The 23,088-nt window shown below is 41.9% G+C and overlaps 1 protein-coding gene across 4 annotated transcripts in view; it reads right to left on the bottom strand.

Moving 5' to 3' along the window:
- Positions 1-23,088, bottom strand: part of LOC124721359 (ATP-dependent helicase brm) — a 439,280-nt gene that overhangs the window by 244,875 nt on the left and 171,317 nt on the right. For all 4 annotated transcript variants that reach the window (XM_047246290.1, XM_047246292.1, XM_047246291.1 and 1 more), the window contains one exon: positions 4,281-4,758. In XM_047246290.1, the coding sequence (XP_047102246.1) occupies positions 4,281-4,758 (478 nt within the window). The remainder of the gene's footprint in view (positions 1-4,280; positions 4,759-23,088) is intronic.

Below are 23,088 nucleotides of genomic sequence, written 5' to 3'. Positions count from 1 at the left end.
TTGACTGACAGAGACCGCTGACAGTTGAAGAGGGTCGTAATGTGTAATAGGCACACATCTATCCAGACCATCACTCAGGAATTCCAAACTGCATCAGGATCCACTGCAAGTACTATGACAGTTAGGCGAGAGGTGAGAAAACTTGGATTTCACAGTTGAGCAGCTGCTCATATGCCACACATCACGCCAGTAAATACCAAATGACGCATCGCTTGTTGTAAGGAGCATAAACACTGGACAACTGAACAGTGGAAAAACATTGTGTGCAGTGACAAATCATGGTACACAATGTGGTGATCCGATGTAAGGGTGTGAGTATTGCGAATGCCTGGTGAACATCATCTGCCAGCATGTGTAGTTCCAACAGTAAAATTCAGAGGCGGTGGTGTTATGGTGTAGTCGTGTTTTTCATGAAGGGGGCTTGCACCCCTTGTTGTTTTGCATAGCAGTTATCACAGCACAGGCTTACATTGATGTTTTAAGAACCTTCCTGCTTCCCACTGTTGAAGGGCGATTCGGGAAGGGTGATACCATCTTTCAACACGATCGAGCACCTGTTCATAATGCATGGCCAGTGGCAGAGTGGTTACACGACAATAACAGCCCTGTAATGGACTGGCCTGCACAGAGTCCTGACCTGAATCCTATAGAACAGGCTGTTCCAACCGAGCTCCAGGGAGCTGGAGCATTCCGGAGTGCTCACTGTGGCAGCTCGGAGCCTGTGTCGAGGGGGAAAGCGAACTCACTGCCCCCTGGCCGCATGCAGCCGCAACTGATGCAATAATCCATGTTCAATGACAGCTATGACTAGCCACGGGAGCCCTGTACCTCTATTGGAGGATACCTTTCTATTCATTGAGAGGGGTGGACGCCCGCAGTGTCTTGTATGTCATAAAGTATTTAATTCGCGAAGAGGTACAATATCCAACGGCATCAGGTAGAAGGCGTTGCACGCAGAGAACTGGTAGCCAGGCGTAAGAACGACATACCAGGAGACATAAGTTTAAAAACGGTTTCGTAATATGGAGGGTATCAAAACATGCAACATAGTTCATGTTCTGTAATGCATTTATAATTTTCAGGTGAATGAGAGCGGAGAAAACACTACTGAATCTTCAATTCGAGCAAGCTACAGGGTCGCTCACATCACTGCGACGAGTGGCAAGCCGTTTTCAGTGGGACCACTCGTAAAATTGTGTGTGGTAGCAGTTGCAGAATGTTTGTTTCCAAGGGAGGTGCAGGTAATTGAAGGGGTTTTCCTGTCAAAGCAAACAATGTCTCGTTGAATCCTGGACATGGCAGCGGATTTAGAGACACAGCTCAGGAAAAAGGCGGAGAGCTTTTTTGCATTTTTGCTAGCGCTTGACGAAAGCACCAACATATCGGACTGTGCTCAGCTGGCAGTCTTTGTGCATGGTGTCAACATGAAGCTGCAAGTAACCGAATAACTCTTGGATGTGGTACCACTCGATTACACCGCAACAGGACGTGACATTTTTTGAAGCTGTTTGTGAATCAGTGGACAATATGAATTTGCCATGGGATAAAGTCCATTCTGTAGCGACAGATGGTGTACTACAAATGATCGGGCGTCACCCAAGGTTTTGCTTCTCATTTGAAAAATGAACTCATGGCCAAATTCGGTAAAGACATTTTGACTCTTCATTGTTTTATTCACCAAGAGGCACTGTGTGCTGAAACCATAGAGCTAGGTGGCGTAATGAAAGATGTCATAAAGTGTGTGAATTTTGTATGGCGTCAGGGTATGAATCATCGCCAATTCAAAGGATTCCTGAAAGATATGGAAGCGGATTATGGGGATATACCTTACCACATTACAGTTCGTTGGCTGAGTCAGGGAAAAGTTCTTGATGTTTTCTTAGCCATTAATGAGGAAATATCCCTTTTTATCGAAATTAAAGGGGAAGAAATGCGTTGTCTGAAAGATATAAAATAACTATGCATCTGAATAATTTAAATCTGTCATTGCAGGGCAAAGGGCAGCTAATCGTTGACATGCACGACCAGATCAAAGCATTCATGGAAAAGTTACGTTTATTTGAGAGGCAGATGAGTAATGGACATTTAACGTTCTTCAATCATCTTGCTTCTTTACAACTACCTGAAGGTACTACTTTCGGTGATTAACAAGCAAAGTTAAAGCAGCTCATCACGTTGTTTGGAGCACGATTCCGAGACCTCACTAGTTTGGAAATGGAACTTAAGGTGTTCAGTGAAGTGTTGGCAGAAGAGCCAACACTGTGTTGCTAGAGGAGGCCGAAATGTACGCGTTTAATTACACGCTGACTGGCGTGAGGTCTGGAACAGTTAAGGGAATTAATAGTAGCAAATAAAGTACGTAGTCGATATAATACTTAACTTTAATCCACAATTGGTGTACATCGCTCTTGACGGTACATGTTATAATCTCAATATCAAATGCTATGGCGCCTTGCTAGGTCGTAGCAAATGACGTAGCTGAAGGCTATGCTAACTATCGTCTCGGCAAATGAGAGCGTAGTTGTCAGTGATCCATCTCTGGCTAAGTCGGCTGTACAACTGGGGTGAGTGCCAGGACGTCTCTCTAGACCTGCCGTGTGGTGGCGCTCGGTCTGCAATCACTGACAGTGGCGACACGCGGGTCCGACGTATACTAACGGACTGTGGCCGATTTAAAGGCTACCACCTAGCAAGTGTGGTGTCTGGTGGTGACACCACATTCAGCACTCCTTTTCCAGTTTCCCCCGATGACTTGTCATCGTCACTTCAATTGGAGATTACTGATTTGCAAAATTCAACTTTGTTGAAAGAGAGGTACTACAACACGTTGGATTTGTCACAATGGTATTGTTCAGTACAGCAAAAAACACTTTCCAAGCTTCACAACAATGCCGCTCAGATCATGTGCATGTTTGGATTTATGTATTGTTGTGAGCAGCTTTTCTCAGCAATGAAAAGAGTAAAAAGTAACGAACAATCGTGTCTTCAGTATGCAACAATGAAGGACAACCTCCGCATTAACGCTGTGAACACTTTGATGCCTGATATTTCCGATCTTGTAATGAAAATAAAATATCAAGCTACAGAGGCCCAATAAACTTAGTATGCAATTTCTTGTAAAACAGTTGTTTCTTATTTATTTCCTGAACATCGTATTTCCTGATGTAGCATGTCACCACGTCTTAGCAGCTAAGAGTATGAGGTTGTCGATCTTGTAAGACACAGCTGGCACATCAAAACACTTGCCTCGCCACCTGCCTCAGCCAGCCGTGCCATGTGCCGGCCCACTTGAATGGTCACAGCGACCAACACGGCTCCCTGGAGCAGGGAGCGCTTTGCGGCTCACAACGGAGCCGGCAAGCTGAAACAGCCTGCTTTAGAACACCTTTGGGATGTTTTAGAACGCCGACTTCGTGCCAAGCCTCGCCGATCAACATTGATACCTCTCCTCAGTGCAGCACTCCATGAAGAATTGGCTGGCATTCCCCAGGAAACGTTTCAGCACCTGATTGAACATATGCCTGCAAGAGTGGAAGCTGTCATCAAGGCTAAGGGTGGGCCAACACCATACTGAATTCCAGCATTACCGATGGAGGGCGCCACGAACCTGTAAGTCATTTTCAGTCAGGTGTCCGGATACTTTTGATCACATAGTGTACATAGTACCTTGTCAATTAGAGACAGTTATGACATAAACAAGAGAAAGCTGTCTGATGTTATGGATGAGAATAATGACTCCACTACCAATTGGATAACTCTGAGTACCATTCCTAAGCTTTGGACACTGCAGTGGACTATGAAGCAAAAATGCAACTTCCTAATTACTTGCACCTGTCTTGCATTTTCAGAGAGGAAAAAACAAAGTTAGTTACTAATTCCAGAGCTCATCTCTCTTCCATCTTCTGTTCACCAGTTTTACAAAATAACAAATGTATCCTGTGCCCTTGGAATCCCTGCACATACTCAAATGTGAAGACAAAATATATCCGAAATTTAGATTCAACACAGATCTTAAGAATGGATCTCAGTTTAATTTTCAAAATTTTGATACCATCTGATGATTTAGGGATATACATCACTCATTCCACCATCAAAATCAGGAACCTCATGTGCAGCAATTCAATACTTCACTACCAAGCTCACACAAAAATATAATGAACAATTTTGTAATTTCTTGAAATACACCTTTGCTGTCCACAACATACAAGACTAATTACTGGCTAAAGTAATTCCATTTTTACACTTTCAGTGCAGCAGCTTACAAAAATATTGTTCCTTACCTGTTCTCGCGCTCAGAAAGGACAAGCAGTGGATCAATGCCCACCGGTCGTGGTACCGATGTGACCCTGTTTTGCTTCTGCTGACCTCCAGGGCCACAATGTTGCTGCTGCTGCTGCTGCTGTGGTTGTTGTTGCTGCTGTTGTTGTTGCTGCTGTGGTTGTTGTTGTTGCTGCTGCTGCGGCGGTTGCTGTTGTTGCTGTTGTGGTGGTGGTTGTTGCTGTTGTTGCTGCATTTGTTGTTGCTGCAGTGGAGGTGGTGGTGGTGGTGGCACTGCTGTTACTGCTGCTTGCTGATGATTATGTGGAGGCTGCTGTGGTGCCATCTGAGGTCGCTGAGTTTGGGGTGGTGGGGCCTGAGGGGCAGGTGTGCCCAAGCGTGGGGGCATTAATGGCTTCTGTTGAGACGCTGATGGACATGTTGGGGGTGCCATTTGTGCCGGCATTGGTGATGGGGATGGAGGAGGACATACGGATACTCCTAGAAACATAAAAAACTTTTTTGTTTGAACAGTACACAGTTGGTAGAATTTATTAACATCAGAGCAAAAGGAAGGAAGGAAAAACGAAAAGAAACCAGAATTACCTCACATTTAATCAATGCACCCAGAACTTTTATCTCTTACACTGCCTTACTCACACTCAACTACACGTGCACCTTTTCTTTTAAAAGTTCTGGTTCCATTCTTTTTCATTTCAAAAACCTTATTTTGCATACAATTGTTTGCACTATGTTTTATCTGAAAAACTGTTTTATAAATAAGGTTTCTCTTCTTTCGAATCATTAACTAAAACTGTATCATAGTTTTGTTCCTGTTTATGACAAATTCTGTAGTAACACACAAGGGGATCACAAAAAAGGCAAAATATTTAATTAATATGACTCATTAGAAATTTCTTGTTAACCTCTATACACTACAAACAAAGTTTGTCCTTGGGTAACTGTGAATAAAAATAGTATTTTTCAGTGCTTGAATATGAAAGGTAAGATTCTTTTTTATTTATTCACATGAAAATCAAATCCACTTGAAATACTTCAAAAAGACTTTACTGAAACAATTTTAAAAATTCTACAACTGGAAATCATTCCATGAAGAACTGTTACTATCAAGGCAACGTTTTTGTTATACAACAGAGTAAACAATTTTTAACCACGCAAAGATCCCTCTATAATAACTCTAGGCACAAATATAGCACAAAGTACATGCTAACCAATGACAGACTGAATTAATTCCAAAACGTAATGGGAAATTAACATTCAGTATCCTGTACTTCCACACCAGAAAAGCAAATTACAACAAACAAGGGTACTGACTGAAGTGAGTGATTAATAGGCAAAACTGAAGATCCAATATGGATAAAAGAAAGAGTAAAAATGTCACATATTAATTAACTATTGAACTCTGTGACCAAACTAGTTAATAAAAAGTTGTGATACGTATACCACGACTGCTATAAATTGTACATCAAGCCCCACATTTGGAAAAAGGACCAATTTGTACACTTCCTCTCAGAATGTAAATATGACCACTGATGTTTTCTTTCTATTGTCAAAAATGTACGCTGTAACATTAGTCACTAAAGACATCTTGCTCACAGGTATACAAACAAAAAGCTTGTCTTTAAAAAGGAAAGTGGAGTGAGATTATGCAACTGTGAATACAAAAAGCATTTCTCTCCAACTTGAGGTTTCCATTTTTGAATATCAAATCCCTATGAGTTCCATTCACAACTGGAACAGTAAAATGTGGAACACAAAATACATTCAGCCACACACTGTAAGGTGGCTTGTGGAGTACAGATGTACATGTATATATACTAAATAGTGTGAAAGTACATTCATCAGAACATGTCACACATTTCATTTGTCAGTTGTCCAGGTTTTGTGCTAGCTGAATGACTGAAGCCTTTTCCTTGCATTCAGCTGTGATGGAAAGCGTCTGTCAATCACAGGTTTACCTTTAATGTTTTGTTTATACAATTTCCATTTCCTATTTTCATCGGAAATTTTTTTCTTGAGATGCAAATTAAGCTTAGCAGTCACTTTCATGGCAGGGGCACCTTATTTAAGATAACAATCCTATTTAATTCTCTTGAGGCTCTAGCAATAAGTTCAATGTTTCTTAACAACTATCATATTTTGCAAACAAAGCTTATTCATGGACTCTGAATGCTGTCAAGAAACTACAAGTAGTGACTCTAAATATTAGAACTTATTTGTAACTATCAAGTACCCAGCATGTGCTGCAATGCCACTCAAAGAAAGTGTTGTGTTTAAGCTGTGTTTATCGAAGTGCTTTTGGGTATGATGCATGCAACTGAGTTCTTTGGCTATCGACTCGCATCAGTGATAGTTGCAGCGTGACTAGACAGAGTGTGAGGTCACGAGGACAGAGTTTTAAGGAGAAGTGAGAGGAACAAGCACAGCGACTAGCAGACGAGTAAGTACACAACACGTGACATGCCACAGCAAAACCGGGCTGTGGACTGATGGAGGGCACGAGTGAATTAACCAACATCGAGAGCACCGGGGCCTGGCATAGTGCTGTTTAGCCATGACGAAACAAGCCACTGTGGCCGGTGTCCCAAAGGTTTTGGAGTGCGGAGCTGAAACTACTACTGCTACACACACGGTAACATCAACATCAAGTATCGTTCCTGGAGAATTTATCAGCTATTTTACACAAAACTCATGCTGTCATGCGCTGAAAGACTCAGGTTGTGCAGAATCTTGTGCGGGTTTGGCTAGAAATGTGGCTGTCTTGGGGTTGCTCCAGTGCTCCAGAGTTGTTTCTTAGTGTGCAGATGTAAAGCATTGTTGGTTAGTTGCTCGGTGGGGGTGCAATGGGGGGGGGGGGGGGGGATGACCAAACAGCGAGGTCAATGGTCCCATGATCAAAGATGGCAGAAATCAAGGGAGGAACAACACAAGCAGCACAGTCCAGTCAAGGGGAAGGGATTATTGCACAAACAGAGAGGGCAAGGGACGTTAGAGCAGCAGACAAAGGAAAGAACAGGAGAGGGATGAGTGGAAACAGGTACAGCGGGGGTGCCCCAGAGGGGCCACACATGGTAGAGCAGCAGGATCACCTCTGACCCGAACTGGTACTCACACTATACCATACCATACCATTATCATGATACGACATGAAGGCATATCCCAAATGATCAGTAGATTTAGAGCCACTGGTGTAAAAAACAATGACATCCTGAAACCTCCGTAAGAACGTTCGGAACACACAACGGAACACCATTGGAGCTATGGAGGCTTTCGGTCCCCAGAAGAAATCCATCCGAATCTGGGGCTGAGTAACTAACCGAGGGAGAGTGGTCAGGTGAGAATGTGGGGAGAGGACACAGAGGGAAGATGGAAGTCATGGTAAAGAGAAGTAAGGCAGAGTCCAACCAGTAAACCTACCCGAGGGTGGGCAGCAGGTGGGCGATGGCTGAACTCACAAAAAGAATAGAATAGGAGGGGTCAGCAGGGGAAGAGTGGATAGTGATGGCACACGAATCCAGGAGCTGGGACCACCGAATGAAAAGAGGAGGAATCCCAGCATCAACCACAGGACTATCAAGAGGGTTTGTGCAAAAGACACCGGTGACTCAGCGGATACCATGATGGTGAGCTGGGTGCAAGAGGAGCACCGTGGAAGGGGCAGCTGATCCATAAACTTAATAAACGCAGTCCAGACAACACAGAAATAATGCCCGGGATAGGCGGAGAAGGGATGCACAATCTGGGACTCAAGAGGTGTGGGCAAGGAAGTGAAGAGCATTGAGTTTACAAAAGTAGCCAACCTTCAGATAACAAAACAATGAGTTACGAAAACAGCCAACATTCAGACGTCAGACAAGGGACAACCAAGTAAGCTTTTTGTCAAAAAGACGGCCCACGAAATGGAACTGGGGGACCATGGTCAGCTGTTGAGTGTCGAGGTAGAGCTCCAGATAAGGATGGACTGTAGTACGGCGACAGAAATGCACCCTTGTCAGCTTAAGGGGAGAGAATTGAAAAATGTGTGAGGATGTCCACATGGAAGTGTGTTGGATGGCACCCTGTCGTTCCACAGAGGCCACTGAGTGGGACCTAGTTCAAATACAGAAATCATCCACATTTAGAGCACGGATGACCAATGGTCTGGCAGAGGTTATGACAAAAAGAAAGATACTTAATAAGGAGCCATGTGGAATGGCATTCTCCTGGGTATGTGGAGAGCTGAAAACAGTGCCAGCTTTTGACTCTGAACAACTGGTGGGACAGGAACTGGTGAATAAAAATCAAAAGGGGGTACCGAAGAACCCACTCCTGCACCATGAGGGGGATGTGATGGTGCCAAGCTGTGTCCTAGGCCTTACGAGGATTGAAGAGAACTGTGACAGGATGGCAGCACTGAGAAAAGGTCTGCCGAACTGTGGTTTGTCACATATAATTGATCAGAGACCGTCCCTCCGAAAAGCCACACTGGTAAGGTAATAAAAGGTCTTGAGAATCAAGGATCCAATTGAGCTGAGCCACCATTCGTTCTAGTAACTTACAATAGACACTGGTCAGGCTGACTGGCATGTAACTATCAAGGGATGACAGATCCTTGCCAGGCTTAGGGACAGGAACCACAATACTGCCTCTTCATTGAGAGGGGAAAATGTTTTGGAGGCAAATATGGTTAAACACCTAGAGGAGATATTGTTGTGGAGGATTGAGGTGTTGAAACATGGGAAGAAGAGAGGGCCAGAAGAAGTTCCCATTCAGTAAAAGGATCATTGTAGGATTCCGTCTGACAAGAGGGAAAATATATGTGGGAAGCTTCAACCTGCTGTTTCCAGAGGAGAAAGGCAGCTGGATACAAGGCTGACACAGAAGTTGTCGCAAAACGGGCTGCGAGGTGTTCCATAAGAACTGTTGGATCTGTACAAAGGCGTCCTGGATGGGCAAGGCTCAGAACGGAGGACTGCCACTGACAACCTTGGAGTGCAGCCACACCTGTGACAAAGGGACACAAGACCCTGAGAGGAGACAAACCATTTCCACCACACCTTCTTACTCTGTTTGATTAAGTAACAAGATTTGGTGTGAAGACATTTAAAGGTACTAAGACCAGAGGAGGACAGGTCCCATTTAAGATGTTGCGAGGCATGACGACGATTATGGATAATGGCGGCAAAGGCTGTGCTCCACCACAGAACTAGCCAATGGCGAATGGGGCATGTGAAGTGAGGAACGGCAATGCCGACAGTGTAGATTTACCTTATTGGATGGATCACGGACGACTTCATCAATGCAACCTGCAGAGAAGGTCGAAAAATGACCTGGGCGATATACAGAGGCAAATCAGCACTGTGGAAAGCCAAGAGAGGTAACATAGTCATCAAAAGGTGCGAAGGGAATGAGAGAATCAAAGGGAAGCAGTCGCTATCACAGAGGTCATTGTGTGGTGACCAGTGTAAGAAAGGAAGAAGGGGAAGAGGAAGAGAGTGACAAGTCAATGGCAGAGAAAGTGCCATATACAGCACTAAAATGAGTAGGGAAACCATCATTAAGAAGTCACAGGTCGTAGTCCACAACAAACTGGTCAATGAGGAGCCTCTGAATAGATGAAAAAAGCACAGTACCACAAACAGTGATGAGCATTAAAACCACCAACAAGGAAAAATGGAGGGGGCAGTTTCTGAAGGAGGGCAGCTAGGGTAACAGATGTAGGTGGCCTTTTACGAGGGAGATAGAGATTTCAAACCATGACTGCAGAGTCCAAGTGGACCCGGACAGCAACTGCTTCCAATGGGATACAAAGTGGGATCCATGTACTAACAACATACATACGGTCCAATGTGCAGATGCTACTGGAAGACCTCAAAGGGCCGACCCAGTTCCAACAGAAAGCACAGAACCCACGAAGGGTTGGTGAGTGAGCATCAGTAAAATGAGATTCATGGAGAATGACACAAGCTGAAGAGTAAAAGGCAATAAGGGATTGCAACTCTTGGAGGTTACAGCGGTATCCATTACAGTTCCATTGAATAAGCATGGACTGGGTATAAAAACAGGAGGTGAACGGGCTGGAGGCAATCATACCACAGGGCCACCATCTGTCACCAACAAGGATGGGATGACATCCATGAATAAGAGGTTAGACTCTGGTTGCGAGGGGGGAGATGGCACCTCTGGAGGCACCACACAGGCTTTGTCCTGCGACTTGTGTTTCTTTGTCTTCTCTTTCACAGGCTGAGGAGGGCAGGACACAGAGGGAGAGCAGGCTTCTTCAAGATCCCGAACCGAAAGAAAGCGGGCAACCTTGGGAGGCACAGACTGTGTGTCCCATGGGCAAGATGTGGCAGTAGACCTCCGGCCTGAGAGACACCAGGGGGGAGGGGCCTTGGGAGGGAGACCCGTCACCGACAGGTGCTGAAGAAGGGGGGCACTCCTTCAGCGGAGGAAAGGGAGCAGCACCGGAGGAGAGGGAGCAGCACCCAGCTGCTCAGAACAACAGGGGACGGAGAGAAGGGGGGGGGGGGGTGATGGGACTGGGGTAAGGGAGAGGGAGGAGGGGGAAGGGACAAAACAGAGGCAAAAGTAGACATGATTGACACAGGTTGAAGTTGGTAAAATTTCTGATGAGGACTTATACTCATGTACCATTTTTTTCTCTTATAAGCTGGGCAATATGGTGAGCGTGGAGAGTGATGATTATGACAATTAACACATACGGGTGGTGGAACACAGGGTCTACCATCATGTAGTGAGTGTCTAGAGTCACCACATAGAGGATCCGCCATACAGTGGGAAGACACATGCCCAAAACGTAAGCACCAAAAGCAACTCATGAGTGGTGGGGACATAAGGCTTCATGTCACACTGATAACACACAACCTTGACCATCTCTGGGAGGGTATCTCCCTCACATGCCGTATTCAAAGACTGGTGAGATGTAATGGGCAATAGGATATCATCAAGATGGTCACAAGCATGAAGAACTGCAGACTGGGGGGCAGAAGAAGTTTTGATCAACAGGGAACTCAACCGCATCTTACTGAGAGACTCCACTTTGCCAAATCCATCTTCGATATTTTCCACAAAAAATAATGGCTTTGTGGTGGTGAATGTGTCCCAGTCTGTCCTTGTACAAACCAGGTGCGAGGAAGGTGTTTTACCCCAAGCCAGCAAACCTGGCCCTCCTCCAAGGGTGTAGCCAGGGACGAAAAGGTCGCAAGGTCATAAAAAGCAGCATTCAATGAACTGTTGCCACTTGAAAAGACAGTTGTAAAACAACAGCCAGATTTGTGAAGCTTGATACTTTTCATAGCAAAGCATCAGCCCTAATACTGCCCACTCCTATCAGAGGCTCTCCCCATGGGTACACCCAGCCATAGCAAGAGCCGTCTGGAACAGTCACCACTGCCAGGAGTTCCAGTGCTCCAGAGTGACAAGCAACCACTGCCAGGCATACATAGGCACAGGTATCAGAAGTGTGATCCCTGTGTTGTCAGGGGGCTCAGCCAGATGGATACATAACAGCCCCACCAAACGGACTGGCTACTCATGCTGGTGACCTAGCAGGGTGGAGGGGGGCTATGGTGGGGAAGGATTGGGTGGAGGGGGGGGGGGGGAGGAAGCCACACAATAGACGCTAGGTGGTGAGTTCTTCCTCAAATGGCTAACACTATGAACAGAAAATTTAGAAATGGAGGTCAAACCCCAAAAGGGGACCAAAAATACCAAAAAGGAAGGATGAAAGAGAAAAGGCAAGGAGACCAAAACCACACAGAATACAGAAAATCAGGTGGATAGCAAGGTTGACATAAGTAAGAACACAGAGAGAGGGGAATGAGGGGGCAGTGGGGAAGGAGCAAGGATGGGGGGGGGGGGGGGGAAGGAGAGGTGTGGGGAAGGAAATGCAGCCCGGGAAGGAAGAATGGGCTGCAATAGCTTGGGGCCCCATGGGTGCCACATAGGAAATCACGAAAGAAACATGAACGACTGGGGGGGGGGGGGGTAAAGTATTGTGACTAAAATTGATGGGCATTGTACATCTGGGCTAAGACTATTTTGAATGCAGTAGCCATTTCCTATGTACTTAAACTTATTATGTGCTTAAAAACATCTAAAATGCACAGTGGCTAAAGGTCCATGAAACTGACTGTTGTGTGGCTGTAGCGGTAGTCCAATGGTTGTTATTTCTGATATTTTTCAAGTTAAACGTCTGGGACTGACATAGGCTGGTGAACTATTTTAGCACAGGAAATTTTGCATATGAGCTATTGGTTGATATGTGAGTGGCTGTTATTATTCTTATGGCCATCTTTAACATGTTCTGGCAGTACTGCCATATGCGTTGTTTTAGAGTGATTTGTGGCAGTAAAATGGTTTATGTCTAGCCATCAATCTCACCTCTATGTTTAAACTGTTATCATTGAATACTTTTTAAATGTTCCCCTTGTTATGTTGCAGGATTTGGGGGATTATTCACTGACAGGCCATAACCTTATCTCTGATAAAGTATCAAGCAGCTAGTGTCCATATCATTTCTTGTGACTGGATGGACTTACATGCAACAGCGTGTCATCAGTGCTAAAGGCACTGGTTAATATAAGTACTGTTTTCATGTGCTGTGCTGATCGAGGCATATGTTTTAGAATGTCCTCTTAGATGATTAGCTTCATTAGTGCTTTGAACTGAAACTCCCAAGCACCTGTCATTGCTCATGAAAATTGTTAACCTGCTTAGTTTGGTGGCAGCTAGAGCTGTGAAGTTGTTTTAAAAAAATTAATTGGTGTTATGTATGGGTAGTGCTGATTCAAACTGTGAATTCAAAGGCGAATAAGCGGCCAGTTAAACTCCATGTTTTGTCTGTTTTCACAGTCTTTAGATCATTGGTAAATTTAGCTTCTTTTTTACTGTATGTAGCTTGCAAGTTAAGTGGCTACTGCCAGTTCAAGCACAGAAGTCAAGTTAAGTGTTTTAAGATGGCTACATGCCAATTAAATTTTTAGCATTTTGGTGTTGTGAAACATACGTAGACTGTTAGAGCCATCAGTGAGTTGAATTATGCTATGGCTTATGTGATTATTCCCATAGAGCAGCAGTGCTAATAGGAACTGAGAATCATAAATTATCCTTTTAGATGAGACTGCTGAGAACTATGGGGAATATTAAAAGTCTTATTCTATTGTACTTATTTAATAATGAAAGGCCGGTAGAATCTGGATTATTGTCAGCCTGTGTCATTTGTTTTAAAGGCAGCTTGTGCTGCTCGTAACTTAAGAACCCTGATTGGTCACGTCTTGTTGAATTAAACTGAAAACTGGAATGTGTTATTATGTAATGTGGCTAATGCCTATTTATGTTGTTTTCTTAATAACTGTGAGCATCGTTCAAGTGTGAAAGTAGGATTTTCTCAATGAAGTAAATTTCATTGTCAGAGCATAGTAACTGTCACTCCAGGACCCTTGTGTCCTAGTTGCCGCTGCTCCAAAGGATATCCCCATTCCTTGTTTTCATGGTAGGACAAAAGAGGGTGGGGGGAGGGAGGATATCCCCATTCCTTATTTTCATGGTAGGACAAATGAGGACGGGGAAGGGAGGGAGGGAGGGAGGTTTCAGGGTACACAATATTTTTTTTTGTTTCTCCACCTGGAGTGAACACAAGTAAATCAGAAGGTGACTATACAGCTGTGTCTGCAAAAAGCATTGAGTTGCCAATTTAGTCCACAAACTAGAAGTGATTGTCCCTGTGATTTGTTGATGGGCATTACAAATGTGAATCACACTGTAAACTTTGAATTTGAATGGCATATCTGTGGAGATCACTGGCATGCTAGCAACATTACATCTTCTCCTGTAAATTTTCCATTTATTACTGTAGCTTCAATGACAATGTTCATCACCTTTTCCAATGAAATTCTGGTACTGCTGCAATGTCATAATGGATTTATGTTTTGGAGAAGAATGATAGGCATACCGATTTCAATGTTAAAACATGCAGCAGCAGGCCTGGCAAATAAAGTGAATTCAAGTATTCAGTCTGATAACTAATAACTTAAACTTCAGTCATTACAGTATCAATGGACTGATACATTATCACTTCATCTGTATTTCATTCTGAATGCTGGAACTGATACACTGACTTTGTTGTTTTCTGCTGCTATTATAGTATGTGCACTAAGATACTGATGGTTTTTGTAATGCTGAGTGATAGTTCAGAAAACTTTGTGAACCAATTTGTCTGTGGTTGCTGCGATTTTACAGAAGTTTGCTGGCAATATGATACATTGTATGGATTCATCTACTGCCACTTCCCCATCCCCAATATCCAAAAATTGTTTTCTGAAACATTCAAATGATGAATCATGTTGTAACTGTACACTCACACTGATCTTCAAAGACTATTTCTGTATGTATTGCCATAAAACTGAAGTTTGAGACATGCATTATGCTCATCAGTGGCTGTTGAATGAAATATAACTGACAGTCTGTTGAAAATCGCTGGACAATAAAATGAGTGCACCATTAAAGAACAGTTCGTTTCCTCTCAATTCTTTGAGTGTACAATGAAATAAACATTCGTCCCATAAAATGAGTTCACATGATGGGAGTAATTTACCTGTTCCAGAATTTTTGTTGTTATTGCATGTTCGTGTCTGAGTGATTTGTATATTCAATGGCAATTCCGGTGTTAAAGGTACAGTTTGACCACTATCCTAAAGAGTTGCTACAATTCAATATGATATGAGTGCTAGTGCAATTTTTTTTTTTTTTTTTTGGCTTTCCAAAAATATGTGAAATGCAAAAAGTTTTGCCTATTGTAACACCCTAATGAACCCCAAAACCCAATTAGGAAAGACCATCATGATGTAAAGAAAGGAAAGTTATCCTGATAGGTACGACAACTTTGCCTATGATATAACACCAGAAAGTCTTGATAAACACCAACATTAAGCCGGCTGGCCCCGGCGGAGGTTCGAGTCCTCCCTCCGGAGTGGGTTGGTGTGTTTGTCCTTAGGATAATTTAGGTTAAGTAGTGTGTAAGCTTAGGGACTAATGACCTTAGCAGCTAAGTCCCATAAGATTTCACACACACAACATTAAGCATTGCAGTGTGTGTTTCGGTAGAAAAGAAGAAGAAAGAAAGGTCATCTTTAGTTATTTGCCAAACATCTAAGTAATCAATGCAAATTAGTACCATGAAAGTTATGTCCAAAGAAATTTTGGTCAGATATAACTTTTATGTGGAAGAGAGTTGTAAATGCAACGAAGAAATTCAATGCGTCTACAATACTCATTCATGGAAAAAGTAAGTCGCTTGCTAGCTATCGTTCTATCAAGTCATACGAGAGCAGCTCTTGCCACAGCTGAGCGAACGGAGCGTGACGAGATTGTTTTACTTTCAAGAGTCATTGTTGCGTGACGTAGACGCACGGATTTTGTGAACTGATGTTCAGAATAGAGACTTGAACTGAGATAGTATGCTGACTGTGTATACCGAGTTGTTGGACTTTATTAACGGAAGTAGGCAATATTGGACTCAACATCCATTTAAGTGAACATATAGAAAGGAATGGACAAAGTTTCAAAAGACTAATTACACGTTTAGTGTCGAGTAGGAGACATTGACACGAATACATGAAGAAGATACAATTACACTGAGGGTTAAAGCTGTCGTAATTGTCACGATACTTGAAACTAACAGAACTGCCAGTGCTAATTAACCGTGTGTGTGTGTGTGTGTGTGTGTGTGTGTGTGTGTGTGTGTGTGTGGCATGATGTTTATAAAGTATTTAGCAAAAAGGAACAATAAAATTGTTCATCAAAACTGGAAATTAAACGTGTCGTCTTCATCATTCTATGAATATTTGGTAATTGCTCATCAAAAGTTAATGAACAGCGACTATTTAACATGGAAGTAAATTCGTGGACTGTTAGTTGTGACAAGGAAGGTTTGGACATACATACTATTACGACGCAAGATAATTATGACATTGTTAAAGAGTATCTGTGGATCTCGCATCATATAGAGTGAACGATTTTACTTAGCAACAAACAAACAATGACCGATATGATCTGCAATTGAACTTTTTCCTCATTTTTGGTGATGTGGACGATGTGCATGAGGGAAGATTCATCAATTACTGCACTAAAGTTTTAAGCGGTCACATAATAATTCAACTTCAAACCATAAGAGACAATCAGAGTGTGCAGTTTGCATTATTGAGGAAACTGTGCGGACTTGCAATCAAACTTTAATCACTACACGAGGAACGATTTCTTAAGAGCTTTTTCAGATCTTGTCTCTTTTTAACCAACGGAGACATCCATCATCGCGCATCACGTCTCGACTCCACCAACCAAACAGTAGCAGTAACAGCTCCACGGAGTCGACAACACCAGCACGCGGCGGAGAGGGGACGTCAGATCATTCTGGTGCCTACAACGTGGGGATCGATGATGCCAGCTGCTGCCTCATCTGGGAGACAACGCAGCGCCTAATGACGAAGCTAGCCGAATCATCCAGAAGACGACGTGATCTTCGTAGACAACAGCTATACATTGTTTGTCCACAGTACGGAAATCAATGACACGAGACGCCACACCGTCCGACGCTTATCCTCAACTATGAGTGCAGAAACAACGTGGGGGGCTGATGCCTCCACAAAACAGCCAACGCTTCACGACTTTGAGTGAGCTACACGCAGAACGACGCAGCGCGTCGGAGAGCAGTCACCAGGGACAACACCCAACGCCACGACAATCTTGAACACCAGAGAAAACGTAAGCAATCCACAAAATAAGTGATCATTTGAGTATAGTAGAGTAGATTATTTACCATAGTGGGAATATTATACTTTCACTGTGGTTGTGTTTCGTAGTAGTAATAATATTAGTGGGTGAAATACTGTGATAACTGTGAGCTATACTAAACGGGTTATCACCTTGTCTAAGAGGAACATTAGATTGTGTAGTGATATGGACAAGAGAATTCCCGAATCGGGGGAGGAGTTTAGTGATTTATCAGAACACGAAGAAGGTACTAGAACCATTGTCAAGGTAGGAGGTGAAACGTTTACCGAACCAGATAAAGTAGTGACACCTAGTGTATCAGGTGTTAGAACAGAAAGTAAAGTTGTAGAATTAGCATATAATAATTATTCTGATGCTAAAGAGGTAATAGATCGCGAATGTGGAATGAGTGTCGCACAGACCAGTTCTGGAAGTGTGGACATACTCAGTGTCATAGTGTCAAAATTAAATATATTGGGTGATATGAATGATGCAATCAAGGAACAGCAAGCTACCTTAGACAAGAAATTTTCAGAACAACAAACATCCTTAGACAATAGATTTTTGGAACATCAAACAGCATTGAATAGTAAATTTTCTGAAGTAGCCGAACAGCAGGCCATATTAAATAATAAATTTTTGGAGCAACAAGCAATGTTAAATAGTAAATTAGCTAATATAGATGCTAAGATAGTGCAACAGCAAGCTGTTATGGAAGCCAAATTCAGTGAACAATTACAGATTTTTGAAAATAGACTTGTTGAACAGCAGGTTCAAGTAGCTAACCAAATAGAGGATGTTGAAGCTAGACTTGTCAATCAGAAGGTTAAAGTATATAATAAATTAGTGGATGTTGAGCCTAGGTTAAGTAAACAGGAAAAACAGGAAGTGAAACTTATTGATCATATAGATAAATTACAAGAAAATGTCGGTAATTTATCAGAACAATGCGAAATGGTATCAGTAAGAATTAATTCCTTAACGGATAATAATAGCAATATTACAGACTGTTTGACTGAAATTGAAAAGAATTCAGCTAAAAAGATCGATAACTATCTTCTCAATCAGAGTAAAAAGTTTGAAGAGGATTTATCCGAGTGGATCGAGCAAAAGACTGTAGATATAGATGATAAAGTGCGATCTACGCTTGAGACCGCACACAGTTTAGTGATAGAGCAAACACGTAAGAATAATGAGTCAACAAATAATTTTATTAGTGAATTTATACAAATTAAAAATAAAGTAATTGATGATTGTGACCATAATTTTGCTCGAACATCCAAACAACAGTTCTGTAATAACGTGAAGCCAGAAAATGAATATGTATGTAGTCAATTAAAATCCAATTGCGAGACGAAGCATCCGCGTATACAATCCAACACGTATGCTAGTGATCCGTGGGAAATAAACTTACAATTGTAATTGGATGATGATCCGAATGTACAACGGAGTTGTGTTTCTTCCTTAAAGGTGGAACACAGCATTTTTAAGAGTAGGCAATTTCCAACCTTCTCTAGTGAGAAAAATAACACCAACCCGAAGGTATTTATAAACTCGTTTAAGAGAATATTGCCACGCAGCTGGACTGAATTTGATAAGATACAATTTATCATGTCCAAGATCATAGGAGAAGCTGCATTGTGGGCCGCGGAAATTAGTGAGACTTGTAATACATGCTCAGAGTTCGATAGGCTTTTGTTAGCGAAATATTAGCCCTTAAGTCGTCAAGAACATTTGCGGAAGGAGGTTTACCAACCTGAGTTTTACAACCCTAAGAAAGAGACTTTAAGGCAACACTTTGAGCATTATTTTTATAAGACTAGATACTGGACTGAACCCATTTTCAGTTGTGAAGTAATCAGGATACTGAACGGCAGGTTGCCATTCAATATAAGGGAATAGCCCATTCACGTAACGGACAGTGATGTAGAACAATTTTTGTCTGTAACTGACTCAATTAATATGTTAATGGAGGACACCAGACAATGGCACAACAATGACAGCAATTATTATATAAATAATAGTCAGTGGAATCAAAATAGGCAGAATAATAATAAGAATTCTACCAACTTTAACCAGAATAATAAGAATTTCAAAAATGGTAGCGTACAAATATATTGCAGGCCATAGGATAATCAAAATTGGAACCCAAATTATAATCGTCCTAAAGGTGCCCTGGTACCGAACAATAATCAAATTCCAGGACAAAGCAATTTCCAAAGAGTAAATGTAGTATCAATGAATAGGAAGAGGAAGTACGTGGGGCGGCAATCGCCAAACCACCAATGTTGTGGCGACGGCCGACAGAACAACTGTGCTCCTATGGAGCTGCCTAACAAGTCCAGTTGGGAAACATGCCAAATGAACAATGTAGGTTGGACTAATACCAATGCTACTGGCATGTCCTTTAACCCTAATCAACCTATACCATTACCAGATGGGAGAAACGTAATAGTATACAACGCGTATCCACAAAAAGTGAACGAGGTAATCTAGTTGAAATACACGAACCACCGAGAAACCTAACTGACGGGCAGCCAAATGAGAGCCAGTCATCTTAGGCCTTCCTCGGATGGCTGGTTATGAGGAGGGAGGCAAACTTCACGAGTCCATTTATGTCCTTAAGTATCACATTGACTCCGACATCAGAGATGATTTAGTGAATGAACCAAGGGCTGAAGTTAATAAGGAAGTATATACCTTACAGGCTATTGTGGTAGCAAAGATCAATAACATTCCAGTAAATATTCTGCTTGACACAGGTGCAACGGTCAGTGTAATGACGATTAAATGTTTAAATATGGTTAGTAGACAACAGAAGCTACTTACTTTGCCAGGGTCAGGATGCACGGTATCGGGGGCCTTTAGCGTGAAAGCACAAACGATAATTAAAGAAGTACGGGGAGAAGTTGAGCTACAAGAAGTTAAATTAGAATGTACTTTCTAGATAGTATCTAAAATGACTACACCGTGCATATGGGGGATGGATTTTTTATATGAATATAGTGCAATCCTTGACATTAAGGAAGGTGTTTATATGTTAACTGTTAATGATAAGCCATTAAAGATAATGCTACGAAAGAAAGACTTATTTTAGGGAAATACTGTCAACATTTAATTGTCAATTGTATTCCGGTGAGTGCTGTGCATTACATATATGATGACCGTGTTAAGTCAACCGATGTTGAACCTGATATGTTGAGCATTGATGATAAAGTTAAAGAATCAGAATATTTATCAATACAGCAGCAGATAGAATTAAGAGAAGTGTTAAGGTTATATCTACCAGTATTTAATAAATAAAAAAAACAGGGATAATAAAAAAACTTCAAGCATAACATCAAAACTTACCCACAAGACGACATAGTCAGTCCCATGGTCAAAGAGGGAAGTGGTAATGAAGGAAATAAAAAGGATGTTAGAGTGGGATATCATAGAAACTTCAATGTCAGAGTACTCCAGCCCTCTCTTAGACGTAACTAAGCCTAATGGAGATATACGTTTAGTCTTAGATGCGAGGAATATCAACAAAATTATCAAACCAGTGAGGACTCGAGCGGAAAATCTTGAAAAACTTGCGCAAAAATTCCATGGAGTGAAGTTTTTAACCTCCCTAGACTTTAGGACCTCTTATTGGCAAACAAAAATCTCCAAGGAATCACGAAAATACACCGCTTTATATATTTGGGAAGAAGTTATCAATTTAAAGTAATGCCATTTGGGTTAAATATTAGTGGTGGTGTATTCATAACCACACTGAACACAGTGCTTGGTCCAGATCTCTTAGAACGAGTTACAGTTTACGTAGACGATTTGTTAATTGCCACGGAAACGTGGGCAGAACATCTGTAATTACTAAATCGTGTGTTTGCAAAATTTTTGGAATATGGAGCAACAATTAATTTGGCAAAATCAAAATTCGGGAGGAATCAAATTAGATTTCTGGGTCACATAGTCACACCTGAGGGAATAGCGCCAAATCCTAAGTAGTTAGATGCCATTAGAAACTACCCATATCCTATAAACAGAAAGCAGTTAAAATCATTTTTGGGGTTAGCGTCTTTTTTCAGGAAATTTATATCCCATCAGTTATTGAATAAGGAATGTCTATTACAATTGTTATGAAAATATGGTGGTGGTGGTGGTGGTGGTGGTTAGTGTTTAACGTCCCGTCGACAACGAGGTCATTAGAGATGAAGCGCGAGCCCGGGTTAGGGAAGGATTGGGAAGGAAATCGGCCGTGCCCTTTCAAAGGAATCATCCCGGCATTTGCCTGAAACGATTTAGGGAAATCACGGAAAACCTAAATCAGGATGGCCGGAGACGGGAGTGAACCGTCGTTCTCCCGAATGCGAGTCCACTGTGCTAACCACTGCGCCACCTCGCTCGGTCTATGAAAAAATGTACCATGGCACTGGACTAATGCTTGTAGTAAAGCTTTCGATAAAATACATAGTGCTCTAATTAATGCTCCACTGCCGCACCATCCGCGCATGGGAAAGGATTTTTTCATCGCGACTGATGCAGCAGAGATGGGATTGGGGGCTACGTTATTTCAAATGGATGACGAAATAAATGTAGATACCATAAAGATAATTGCTTTTGCCAGTTGAACACTATCTAATTGTGAACGTTCATATTGTACAACTGAATTTAGAGGTGTTAGCGATAATACGGGCGTTGAAAAAATTCAGGTATTTTGTATATGGTAAGAAAATAGTTATATACTGTGATCACAAAGCTGTCACATTTCTTATGTCAAGTCAAATGCTGCATGGCTGACTTACACATTGGGCCTTAGTGTTACAAGAGTACAACATGACAGTTAAGCATGTCAAGGGTCGTGACAATGTCGTAGCAGACTCATTGTCGAGATTGCCAACACCTAAGTCTGACGAAATAGAAGAAGAGGGTATAGTGATTTTAAGATCATGATGTTTGAAACAGTTCCATATACGAAAGAGGTAAGTGAGATGTGTTTGCATATAGAGCAGATGCAAAAGATAGATTGTAAGTGGAAGGAAGTTGTAAGTGATTTACATACTGGCAACAGTAATAAAATTAAGAATCATTATAGAATAGAAGAAGGTGTATTATTCTACTGGAAAAATGAAAGGGATAAGTGGAAGATCTGTATTCCTTATAAGTATGTTGATCCTATTTTATGGTTAACTCATGTCCGTTGGGGTCATTTTGGAGCTCAGAAATGTGTTATGAAACTACAGCAACTGTGTTTTTATCTGAACCTATTAAAGAGAGCTCAAGAAGTACTAAAAAAGTGTAAGGTATGTCAAAAGGCAAAACCAGTTAATTATGGTATTCAAGGTGTCTTACATCCCATAGTACCTAAGCAACCATTGAGCGTTGTATCATGCGATACATGTGGACCCTTTCCAACAGCCAAGGGGAATTTCAAATATGTGTTTGCTATGAATGATTTATTTTCGAAACATGTAAACTTGTATCCGTTAAGATCCACTAATGTCAAACCGATGTTGAGAAAAATCAAGGATGACTATTTAATTAACGTAGGTAAACTGATGAGGTTAATTTCAGATAATACCTCGTTCTTTAGAAGTAAGATGTGGCATGAAGCAATGAAGACATGGGGCGTGCCTCATGTGTTCATAGCCCGCTTCAACCCATTGGGGAACCCAATTGAAAGGATATTTCGAGAACTAAATAGATTTATAAGGACATATGTGGGCAAACAACACCATCAATGGGTAGAGCTGATAGATAGCTTTGAAACCATGTACAATGAACTACCACACCTATCGACTGGTTATTCGTCAAATGAAATCTTATTCAATAAGCAGAGTAATGACAACTGGCTTTGTCCTTTACCATCTCTACATCAGAAGGAAAGAAATCACCAGGAAATGATACGTAAAGCGTACTTGAGATTAAAACATAAGGCTAAAATACGCAAGAACCAGTTTGATAAGAGAATAGGTGTTGTAATTTGCTATAAAGGAGGTGATTCTGTATTATTAAGAAACCATCCTAAATTGTCAAGAAGAAAAGAGACTGAATAAG

Source organism: Schistocerca piceifrons, chromosome X (assembly GCF_021461385.2).
Source record: "Schistocerca piceifrons isolate TAMUIC-IGC-003096 chromosome X, iqSchPice1.1, whole genome shotgun sequence".
Lineage (NCBI taxonomy): Eukaryota > Metazoa > Arthropoda > Insecta > Orthoptera > Acrididae > Schistocerca > Schistocerca piceifrons.
The sequence above is the reverse complement of the archived record's forward strand: the minus strand, read 5'-3'. Positions and strand labels throughout refer to the sequence as shown.